Here is a 12,580-nt window from a genome sequence, read left to right as displayed (position 1 = left end):
TAATGTGGGACTATTTAATGTGTTAATCATCCCCGACAGTTACTTTGCAAGTAAATCATCTGTATCACATTTATACTACACTTGATACTGTGTGCTGTGGATATCTTGAATGAAATTACTCTATAAGCAATGATTGTCTCATTTTGAATGCATTTGGTAATACTGTTTTTATAGCCTGCAGTCACAACTGATTAATATGCATTCCTAAGCTCCCTTCTCTCTCTGACAAAAAGAGAGGGCCACAACTCCCTGCTGCGTTACATTTAGTGTCAACACTTGTGGAGCTAAAGGGACTTACATGCTAAACAATGTTCCCTGGTTGTTTTCGGCAGAGAAAGACGGGCAGAATCAGTCATACAGGCATTGTTTGTGCATTCGTTTTTTTTTTACTGTACACTAAAGGAAATAGGACATAAAAGAAATATTTGTTCAACTTCAATCTACATATGATCAGCAAACAACTGTTGTACTAGTTTTGACTAAATTGCCGGTGTAGTAAGTCTATTGCTATTCTTTAAACACTTTAATTTGTTAACTCCTAATTTTTTAAAGTTACAGTTCATGCATAAGACTTCAGTGTACAGGCTTCCTGAGTCTGTGATTTTTTTTCAGCCTCTGCATCAGAGTGCAGAGATCATCTGTTTCGGAGCTGCTGTTTTACTCATAGTACATACAAATTTGGAGGGCTTACAAGCCCTTTACCATGCCAATTGTGCGATAAATCACTATTGAATGTTTGCACAGTGCACACTGATAGCTGCAAGTAATTTTAGTTTGTGACCAAGCAAAACAAAACAATTACTCTAAAGGAGTTACACATGTATTTATTACATAAATGCACATACTCAGCTTCATAAAGTTTGACAGAGGTGTGTATATGGCATGATAAAAGGGTCATGCAAGATACCACAAGAGATCCATTTACAGTCGGATGCATCATTCAGTTTGTTTTGATGCCACTCTGCTCAAGTGGCCTCGATGACCTCCCTCACCTCTCTTCAGTGACTCTCTCATAGCAGCAGCTAAGTTTAGCAAAAGGAAGACGATATCCCTCCTACTCGCCTTGCTCCAATATCACACGAGAGTACACAAACATGCTTACTGTGAGGATATGGGTTTTCTCCATTCATGCAGAAATAGACTCATGCAGAAAAACAAGTCAGTTAAAGTAATAATTATAAAGCAGGTATGTCTCCTACACGTTCCAGTAGAGAGCAACAGCGCCCTCCACAGGTGTATTGGCTTGGTACTCATCTCTCCCTTTTCTTTATCCCTCTTTTTTCTTCTATTTTTATGTTCAGTTTGTTTGCCTCATGTTTTTGTCTTGTCAGTACGACACCATAACATTTATTTTTTAACTGAACACTTTTCATTCCTAAATGACGAGTGAGTTATTCTAATGAGATTCCACCTCTCCCCCAACATTGTTGTCAGATTGCTAAATTAATCTATAAACCGATACGTTTAGAAGTAATTAATAATTATCACCAGTCATGATCAAAATCTAACACAATGGGAAATGTCAGCTTTGGTTTTATTTTAGTTTCTTTAGATAAAGACAGAAGGATGAATCTTTTACCAGAAGCAGACAGAAAGCCACTATTACTCTGAGAATATGAGGCCAGACTGACAGGTGAGATCCATATATTAAAAGCAGATGATAAATATAAAATGCATTTCAAGAAAAAGTTGTCAGAAACTGGTTTATTTACTGCTGCTTTATGTTTATTTTTAAGGATCAGTGTATTAGAACAGAAGGAAAATTGCAACTGATGCATATGTGAATTAACAAATCTAGTAATCCGTCTTCACGCTGATAAAACACAATACAAAGTCATTGGCATTATTTCAAACCGTAAAAGAACATTTAGCTACATGAATATGGAGTTTCACTTCTCAGTGAACCCTAAGTGCTGAGTCATGTGTGATGATAACCATCTCTCATAACCATCTCCCTTTAGGCCTGCTGCTTTCATAACCCTCATGTATTTGGCTTTTAATACACGTACACAGCAGTGCACACACACTAATAAACATTCACAAACACACACGCGGCGGCATAAAGGCAGTCATAACTGTTTTGAATAATTAATTGCTAGTGAAATTGCGTGGCTCTAGGGTTTCCATGCTGTCATTGTCCCTGTTTCGGGTCGATGGGTGGCGAGGAAAAAGTAAACTTCTCATGCGAGTTGCTCATGGACCAGCCTCTCAACACACACACACACACACACACACACACACACGCACACACACACACACACACACACACACACACACACACACACACACACACACACACACACACGCACACACACTTCGACCCCAAGGCAGTGCGAGCTTGGATAAGAAGCATCCTTTCCTGTAAAAAAGGTAGAAGGAGGGAGACCACTGAAACCCTGCAGCTTCATTTCCACCTCACATGTGCATAAAGTCGGCCGGCTGGTTACTGCGGTCACTGCTTTAGGGGTGACAGGACCATGAGAGGAAGATGCCTCAAGACAATTTGATCACCTCTGAGATTGACAGTAAGTCCATGGCCATCTTTATATTTCCATGATTACGAGTCTGTTTTGTTTTTAGAAGACATTTATTATTTTAATCGGATAAATGTCTGATAGATTAACTTTACGTAATCTGATGTACATTATTTAAATTTCTGTTTATTAGGATAAAGTATCACTAATTATTTATCGTGTTTGTAATGTGTTAGACATATTTGCGATAAATGATTTGAACCTTTTTTTGGACAAAAACACCCATATTTATTGTGTTAGTAGTGCCTTTAGTTCATTAATATAAATAGAACAGACATGTAAAAATAGCACAGCTGTTTAGACTAGTTTTCTGGTTCAAATCATCAATGAAAGACTACCATTGACCACACCAAATATATTTGTATTTGTTTGCATTCCAGCTGCATATTCGGGAGCTGGCCTCTGGCCCTTGGCTGTCTTAGCCACCCGTCTCCCGTTATTAGGCCATTGTTTGTCTCTTTTGTGCCCCTCTACTGCACACAGCCATAATGACCCGATCGCTGGCTACTCTGGTTACACTAATGACACACATCAAAGGGCCGACTACATACATATCAGTCCAATTTGTCAGTGGTGCTCTTTGTTTTACTTGTTATCCCCTTTTTTTACTGCAGGACAATAGTGCCAGAAATACAATAAGGTCGGCTAAGCTTGACCAGGGGAAGGGTTAGTGTTGTATGGAAGATATTGAGAAAATGACTGGATTCATAAAGCTGATGTCATCAGAGGAGGACGGGTTATTTTGTATATTATCTGAAAAACAACAGAAACACATAACAACAGAGTGGAAATTATTGAAAGAAAAAAATGTTTACCCTTTATTAGATAAGTTAAGTCATGCCATCGTAAATTGTGTTTTGAACATTGACTAAGTCCAGTGTTGTAACTTAGTTGACCAACTTATTGCTCACTCACAAATACCACAAGAGAAGAAATGAGGAGGGTGGAGAGGGTTGTGTAAAAAAGATTAGAGAGAGACCGCTGGCGTGGGATGTGGAAACTGAGTCAAAGAGGAAGTGAACGGGTTTGCACGGGAAATGAGCTGTGCTCGGGGCGTGGTCCTTGTTTCGGAACGAAGATTTATAAAATACCATTTTACATGACTCATCAAATCAAGTTGTTTTAAAACATGGCTAGTTTATTCACAATTAATTGTAATGGGATCAAATTCTTTAAAAGTCTTGTATTTTTCAATGTGAAGAATGTTTCATGATGGAGGCTGCCATGTGTCTCGTTATATGTCTCAGGAGAGTCTCATTGACTTTATCCCTGACATGGAACTGAAAACAATGGAAACCTAGAAAAAGATTAGTATTCATGTCAGTTATTGCTTTGGCTTTCACATCTTACCATATTTATGACAAGACTATCGACATTTTAATTACATAATTCATTTATGTGGATGTTATTAGCAATTGTTGATCGTAATTACTATTGACACAATATACAGATGCCGGTTCTCATAACTTAGTGGCAATTAACAGACAAAGCAAATAGATGTTGAAAACACTGATATTCTCAACTTTGTCAATTTGTGACTTTGTTTGTCTCCGGCAGTTGACATTGGACTGGAATTTGGAGGTGAGTGGGGTCTTAATGGTATTACATGAATAACCACACATTCCCAGTCCAGGTCGTTTCTACTGGTCAGATCATGAAGAAATCTCCTAATTACACAAAATGATTGGGGTGGCAGAGGAGTCTTGACCTAATGCTCTTTAATAAAACTGTCCCACTTCATCCTGTTTGGTTGGGGTTAATAAGAGCTTTATGTGGCCTCACTGCTCTACCAGTTCATCTTCTTCAGTCCCTCCCCCCCATTTAGGGAGGATCTGGCCAGAGGGGGATTTATTATAAAGTATGTCTCTGTGAGAGAGAAAAAGAGATGGTATAGGGAACAATGATAAACTTTACAATACTGTAAGATAACTATAGCAACGCACAGATAAATAAAGTGACATCATTTAGTGTCAGTGATGGAAGTGAGTGTAAATAATTTGTACAGCATTTTAAGGGTAATATTGATTTCACACAGAAGCTACATTTTTACTACAGGTGACGAGGATGAAGTTTCCTCTGTTCCAGAGGAACGTGAGAGGGAACGACACAGAGCAAAGAGAAGTGATGGAGAAAAAAGAAAGCGGGGAAATGGGAGGAGAAAAAGAGCATCGAGAGAAGAGGAAGGGAAAGGGGGATCACAGGCCAGGCATGATAGAAGAGAAAAGAGCAAGAGAAAGAAAACAAGGAGTGATCAAGAAGTTGCAAAAGGAGGAGATGGAGATGAGGAGGTGCAGCCAAAAATAAAAAGTAAATCAGTAAAAACAAGGAAGCATATACAAAATGAAAAAACAAGAAAAATGGAGGAGGTGAAGGATGGAGAAGGCAAAGAAAGACATGCCAAGAGAAAAAAGAAACATGGTAGTGCCAAAAAAGAAGAGAGAGAAGAGGATGAAGGTAAACACACAGTAAAGGAGAACGCACAGGTAGTGAAGAGAAAAAAGCACAAGAAAGTCGTTGAAATGAGGTAAAGTATTATCCAACACCTTATCTTCCTATTCTGCACATCAGAAGGACCCTTGCACACAATTATCAGGTCATACACACAAGAAAAGTGCGATGACATTTAACACATCTTCTATGCCATAGTTCAGAGCTAAGTGAGGAAGAGGACAATGATGAAGAGGACAATGAGGAGATAGAGGTGAGGCCAGAGTCCCTGTCATCAGAGGAGCTGGAGAAGCTGAAGGAGGCTGTGGACGGGAGGAAGAAACTGATCCAATCTCTGAGGGGAAAACCTTGGCCGATGAAAAAGAAATGTGTGACTTTATGGTAAAATTACTCATATTTTTATCGACATGCACTTTGAATTAGATCCTGAAAAAGTCATAATCTCCTAATGATCAGCTGTAACACAACATGTTGCCTCTGGTTCACATTGATTTATATCATCTTCTTCCTTGTAGGGAGTCTCAGGAGTTTGTGGAGAAATATGAGGGAGCTTTAGGAAAAGGGAAAGGCAGGAAGCTCTATGCATACAAGGTCATGATGGCCAAGGTAAGGAATACATATAAATTCATACAGTTCTTTAAATAATTATATTCAATATATGATTCATGTTTTTTGGAATTATATTCATTTTGTAGAAATGGATGAAGTTTCAACGGGACTTTGAAAATTTCAAAACTGCCTGCATTCCCTGGGAGATGAAAATCAAAGAGATTGAAAGTAAGTTTGTTATTTTTTCTTTTTTTCTTCATAGTATCAAACTTCATGTCACAGTAGTCAAGACTTTAAAGTATATGCCGGATGAATCATACAGCTTAAATTGTATTGCAGGCCTCACATTTAGTTCTCTAGCTTCCCTGCTTACAGAAAGTCATTACGACTGTTACAATAATCCTCATATTTATTCCCTCTGCCTCTCAGGTCATTTTGGCTCCTCAGTTGCCTCTTACTTTATCTTTCTGAGGTGGATGTATGGCATCAACATGATCTTATTTTGTTTGACCTTTGGCCTGGTTATGGTGCCAGAGGTACTGTACATGTTATTCTTTTTAATTGTCTGTTGGGTATTCTGTGTGCAGTTTTGCTCTCACATATAATTCTCTGTTGATTCTGTCTGAAGAGATTTTTCCTCCATTAACCCTCTTTGTTTCCATGCTTTTTTCCAACAGGCATTAATGGGGAGACCCTATGGCACCATTCCAAGAAAGACCGTCCCGAGGTCTGAGGCAACCAGTGCCATGGACTTTGCTGTCTTATGGGACTTTGGAGTCAGTTGCAGTTTCACATTCACCTCAATTTTTGCTACATATGCCTATGTGTCAGTTTACATGTAAACAATGATAATGTGAGTTGCATACCACCGAAACAAAAATGTGCATCCACAGGGTTACGCTCAGTATTCAGTCCTATTCTACGGATACTACAACAACCAGCGAGCCATTGGCTGGCTCAAGTTTCGTATGCCTTTGTCATACTTCCTGGTTGGTGTGGGGACAGTGGCCTATAGCTATATGGTGGTTATAAGAACGTAAGTTCATCATGACTGCATACAAATGATTAATCTGCTTTGGGTACTATGTTTTACTGAATTTGTTACTATTTCTGATGAAAGGATGGCTCGCAATGCAAATGAGTCGGGGTTTGGAGATGATAACAGCTTTAATTTCAACTGGAAAATGTTCACCAGTTGGGACTACTTGATAGGAAACCCTGAGACTGCAGACAATAAATTTGCCTCCATCACCACCAGTTTCAAGGTTAGTGTAGCTGATATAGTATAGTGACTGATGCCATTCACGTTCATCTATATCCTGTATCCTTCTACATCTGCAGGAGGCAATCTTAGAGGAGCAGGAGAGCCAAAAGGATGACAACATTCATCTGACTCGTTTTCTGCGCGTGCTGGCCAACTTCCTGGTCTTGTGCTGCTTAGCAGGAAGTGGATACCTCATCTACTTCGTAGTGCGCCGCTCTCAAAAGTTTGCCCTCGATGGACTGGAGAATCACACCTGGTGGGAAAGGAATGAGGTAGCAATGATAAACAAGAGAAAGAAAATCAAAGAGACCTAAATAGAGAAAGAAAATGCATGTTGGGCAAGTTTTACATGTGCTAAAGGGTTTTACAACCTTAGCACCTGGCCTACTTACCTTGTTGGCATTATTTTAGCAGGAAAAACAATAAGCAGTAAATTGTAATTCATAACATGTATTAGTATCAATTTGTGTTTCTCAGGTGAACATGGTCATGTCATTATTGGGGATGTTCTGCCCCATGCTATTTGATGTCATTAGCGCTCTGGAGAACTATCACCCTCGTGTGGCCCTACAGTGGCAGCTGGGTCGCATCTTTGCCCTCTTCTTGGGAAATCTCTACACCTTCATCATTGCACTCATGGATGAGATCAACCTCAAAGTGAGAACCACAGCATGGAGACATGGAGAATACTTTATAAGTATATAATATTCTTCACATGTGGTGTGTATGTGTTGCAGAGGGAAGAGGAAAAGATAATTAAGTTCAATATAACCACGTGGGAAGCCAGTCTTTACAATGGTACAGTATCAGAAAACAGCACGGCTCCAACCGTCACAATCCAGCCTGCTGATGTGCCCAGAGGGCCCTGCTGGGAGACCATGGTGGGCCAGGTCAGTGTGCATGTGTGTTTAAACTAGTATGTAATTTGTATGATGTAATAATTTTTAAAGCATAATGTTATGGATACCCAAAGTGACCAATATTAAATACAAATATAGGACATTTTGAACACCCATATAACAATTAAATGTCTAATATAACCATGGAATTGTGATTTTTTTTTTAATGGACACAATCTATTTTTTTTAGCTCAGTATTATTTCCTTTTATCTTTATATTTATTTATTTAAAAATCACCGAAGGGACAGTTATGTGATTGGCTGTTGATTTGGTATTAATGAGTAGACAGCAATTTATTTTGAGCCATATCTTAAGGGATTATGTCCCAATTTATAAATTTAACACTGACTATATTGGGTCAATAGATATTGATTCCATTTGCTTGAATACAGTAATGATTTTAAATAGAAAAATATTAAAGGTTTGCATTCAATTGAAATGATAATGTATTTTATGTTCGGTAAGACGTATAGTGTAGTGTTAGTGTAATGTCTTACATAGAATAGGTTTACACAATGGAAAACTAACCTGAACATGCTTTTGAAATATTGAGACACCAACAAAGTGATAAAGTGGTAAATCTGAATGTATATAACCTCTGTAAGGTGACCACCAACATCATAAAGACAGAAAACCATTTAATATCCTTTCTTTAAACTATCATTGCATTATATTTAATATACACATACGTACAAGCATTATCTGTATAATCGCTTCATCCTTTGCAGGAGTTTGTTCGGCTGATCATATCTGATACCATGACAACCTACATCACGCTGCTGATCGGTGACTTCCTGAGAGCCGTCCTTGTTCGTTTCCTCAACTACTGCTGGTGTTGGGACCTCGAGGCCGGATTTGTGAGTCATCTTTTTTATTGGTTTTAGTGACTGTTCCCCTAAAATTGTATGTCTAAGTGTGTACGTAAAAATAAATGCATCTTCTTCCAGAGGTGAATTTAATTTGTTGGCTATGAAAATATGAGTCACGTCTTTCTTGTTGTTTGTGAAAGCCGTCGTACTCTGAGTTTGATGTCAGTGGGAACGTATTGGGCCTAATCTTCAATCAAGGAATGATTTGGTGAGAAAACACCGTTGGTTTTATTCAAATCAGCAGGTTTAAGGTGACGATGAATAGAGTGCTTGGCCTAATCTGTTCCTCCAGGATGGGTGCTTTCTATGCCCCCTGCCTGCCGGCACTGAACGTCCTCCGGCTCCACGTGTCCATGTACCTGCAGTGCTGGGCCGTGATGTGCTGCAATGTGCCGCAGGAAAGAGTCTTCAAGGCCTCTGGCTCCAATAACTTCTACATGGCCATGTTGCTGGTCATTCTCTTCCTGTCCACTCTGCCTGCCATCTACACCATCGTCACCATCCCCCCTTCCTTTGACTGTGGACCCTTCAGGTAATGATGCTTGTCCGTGGGATCTGGCATTTTCAATTTGATTACTTGACGTTCTGTGACAATCATTCTCTTGTCCTTAGTGGGAAAAAACGTATGTTTGATGTGATCCAGGAGACTCTTGAGTCGGACTTCCCTGCCTGGTTTGGTAAAGTGTTCAGCTATGCATCGAACCCTGGACTGGTGCTACCCTTCATATTGCTTATGGTGTGAGTCAACAGCAGACTTCATGAATATGCTCCAGCACAGCTTCAGTTAAATGACATGACCATGTTGTCATCACTTCCTTTTAGTAGCAAAGTAAAGTTTAGGGTTCTTTGTTGGTAATAATGTGTTTTTTCAATCTTTCAGACTGGCCATTTATTACTTGCAATCCACATCCAAAAGCTACAAAGAAGCAAATGTGGAATTAAAGAAAAAACTACAAACGGTAACCCAAATTAGTTTTTCCCACTCTTATCCAGCTCTCTGGCTTTATTGTGCTTTTGGATACACGAGAATAACTAAAGTTCCATACTTGGAAATTTCTCATGAATCATGCGTCAAGTAAAAGAGAGTTGAGGAAAATGTCTGACATACAGTATGTTACATTGCTGTCCTTAATCATTCTAAGTAAAGTCAATTTCAGGCACATAACGTTAAGAAATGGGAACTTTTATGCTAGTTATGTGTCTTTCCTTTCCAATTCCTTTTTTATCAGCTTTCAAACTTCCCAACAGTGTGTAGATGCACAAACAGACCGCCTAAGTCCACTATGGTGTCTGTCTGTGGCAACAGTAGTTGTAAAAGTATCATCAGTCCAACAGAGGGCAGCAGAGGAGCTGCTCCTATAACAACTGATGCTCATTTCTGTTTGCCTTATTCTATATTTCTACATTGTAACATAGTCTCTTAAGTCTTAACTTTTAATCATTTATTTGATGTCATTTGTAAGCAAAATGAAGAGAATAAGAAAAAGAACAAACTAGCAGCGCTGAAGGCACAAATGGATCTAGAAGAAGCCAGAAAAGCTTCATCACAGACTGCAGAGCAACAAAAGAACAACAATGCTTCACTTCAAGACCAAGACGGTGAGGCATTTTTTATTCGAGACAATTTTGGTCTTAAACTAGGGAAACCCTGAAACTGACCAAATCAAATCAAGTCAAAAATGTAACAAATCAGTTGATAAATAATATTTGATTTGATTTTTATTTCGTTCATTTTGTTTTTCAACTCCTTTTCAATTTTCCTATCAGCACACACTAATCATTCATATGCCTAATTTCATATTTTCCCTTTAATCCTTAATAGAGTTAGCCATAGCTGATGCTGTTAGCTTGTTCTTGACCAAACTGCTACAAGAGATGGCAGCAAGCAGTACAGTACAATGAATACATGAGACATTTATATTGACTTAACTTCTTGCAGATGAAGAAGAAGACCACAGTAGTAGTCAGAGGCTGAATCACAATAAGAAGGGACGAAATGCTCCTCCTTCAGGTCGAGAACAAGAAGGCCAACGTCCAGCCACCAGGGCCCCTGTTCCCAGGGCCTATCACCATGGAAACCACGGGGCCCCTGGGTATCTGCCCGGTTTCCCTCGGCAAAGTGAACCGAGGATGCACAGGGTACCGAGTCTGCAGAGACACTGAGGGAATGAAAATCAGTATGTTAGCAAATGTCATACAAAATTAAGCACTTTATAGAGAAATTCACATGGGAAGTTAGTCATTCGGTGCACATTTTCTTTTTAAAGCTGTGTTCATGATCATAAAAAAAGCTGCAAGCCTTTCAAAATGTGTAGTTGTTGCTTTGTTTACAAAATAAACATCAAAAGAACACAATTGTATTTCCTTTATATGTTGACTTACACTTCTTACATGCGCACGTGTCTTTTGAAACCACCGTTCCATAACTTAGTAAATTTATTCTTAAATTGGAAATTTATTTGAAATATAAATAAACTGACGCTTTTCCTCGCTTGCATCAAACAAAACAGGGAAACTGTTTGTGTGTCTTTATGTTACAATGTAGGTGTGTAGACAGCAGTTTACAGAGGTCTCCATATTAGCTCTGCTCTGCCTAATCTTCAGCAACTCATCAGCACTTTATGACATGGTTGAGAAATCAGAAATACATGAAGGTGTTGTTTTTCTAAATTGTATTAATCTTTTGGGGATAATTCTACAAATTGTTTTTGATAGAAGATAACATTGCATGCAATAACCATATTTTAATTTTACTTTCATCTTGTTGATCTTTCAGTTTCCTAACAAATTAATTAAATTCAAAATTCTAATCATTTAAAATTGCACTGACATATTTTTTTCTCTCTTTCCTCTCAAACTAAGACACTGAGCACAAGTGTCCCTGGACCTGTGACTGGGCCAAAGCATTAAACAATTCATTAGACATGGAGGTCATTTAACCTAGCAAGGCTTAAATGGACCACTCCTTCATCTCTGGCTGAACTTCTATCCTCAACTTTACAGCTATTAAGAAATGATATCATGCACTGCTCTGAACTTGGACAACACACATACAGAGTGTTAGATTATACCTTTTTCAGGTATAAATGAAACAAATTCAATCTGTGTCAAGCATTCAACTTTGAGCTGTCAGTGTGAATCCATTCACTGTCACTCCTAACCTTCATCATGTATCATGAGTCGTATCATCTGATAACCGTACGGTCATATCCAGTGTCTCAGTAGCTGATTCTGCTCTGCGCTCCTGTCAATCAACCTCTTATTTAGCTGACCTGTCAGTCACACGTAAAGTAATGGTGTTGTCTCATTAGTGAAACATTATTAACCTGAAATCCTATATATTGATGGTCTTACAAAGTATTGTTCGCTTGTAATTCAAGCTAAGCAATGTAAGGGTTGTCATTGAGGAATAAGTGGTGTCTAAATCATTTAAGACAACAAGTCAACACGCTCATAGTGTCACTGACACTGAATTTCAGTGCCGTCAATACCACTTCCATTGATGCTAATAATCAATTCATGACAAGTGCATTAAGTATTGATCTCGGTAGCTATTTGAGAATTAGAAGATGGAGTAAGCCTCTATGCTTTCATCTTTCATCGTGGGCCAAGAAATGTCAATCACATTATTCAATAAAGACTGAGGAAGACTGATTATAGCCACCATCTTATCTCTATGCTGGAGACACTGTCATCATCTGCCTCCCTCTTATTTATTTATTTAGGTAATACCAATTCCCTGATGCCTGCTGGGTCACCCTGTCCCTGGAGTTGTGTTTTAGCTCCACTCAGCCTCCCTGCATGCTGGTACAGTGTAGCAGAAAACTGAACCATGACGGGTTACACATTACCGGATATCTCCAGGCCCGCTTTACAACGACGGGCATATCTTATTCACTAATGTTGAAGGGGGGATTAAGACATGGCGCCGGCGCTTCATGCACTGATTTGACAGCTGGGACGTTTGCTTTAGAGAGCAAAGGTTGTCACAGAGAGGGAACTTGTGGAAAGTTAGA

At 38.9% G+C, this 12,580-nt stretch overlaps 1 protein-coding gene across 1 annotated transcript; it reads left to right on the top strand.

Annotated features, from left to right (window-relative positions):
* The first annotated feature begins 2,488 nt into the window (after nucleotides 1–2,488).
* tmc1 (transmembrane channel-like 1) lies at nucleotides 2,489–10,727 on the top strand. The gene is given in 20 exon segments (XM_068604996.1): nucleotides 2,489–2,525; nucleotides 4,092–4,115; nucleotides 4,590–5,058; nucleotides 5,181–5,363; nucleotides 5,498–5,588; nucleotides 5,678–5,759; nucleotides 5,961–6,067; nucleotides 6,209–6,307; nucleotides 6,425–6,567; nucleotides 6,652–6,837; nucleotides 6,839–7,067; nucleotides 7,273–7,452; nucleotides 7,533–7,685; nucleotides 8,424–8,552; nucleotides 8,705–8,772; nucleotides 8,857–9,096; nucleotides 9,177–9,302; nucleotides 9,445–9,523; nucleotides 10,028–10,163; nucleotides 10,504–10,727. Coding segments are annotated over 20 exon segments (2,985 nt in total).
* Nucleotides 10,728–12,580: the final 1,853 nt, after the last annotated feature.

This window comes from Clinocottus analis, unplaced genomic scaffold (assembly GCF_023055335.1).
Source record: "Clinocottus analis isolate CAN_PGR_092001 unplaced genomic scaffold, fCliAna1.0.p SCAF_7, whole genome shotgun sequence".
NCBI lineage: Eukaryota > Metazoa > Chordata > Actinopteri > Perciformes > Cottidae > Clinocottus > Clinocottus analis.
This window is presented reverse-complemented; position numbering and strand designations above follow the sequence as displayed.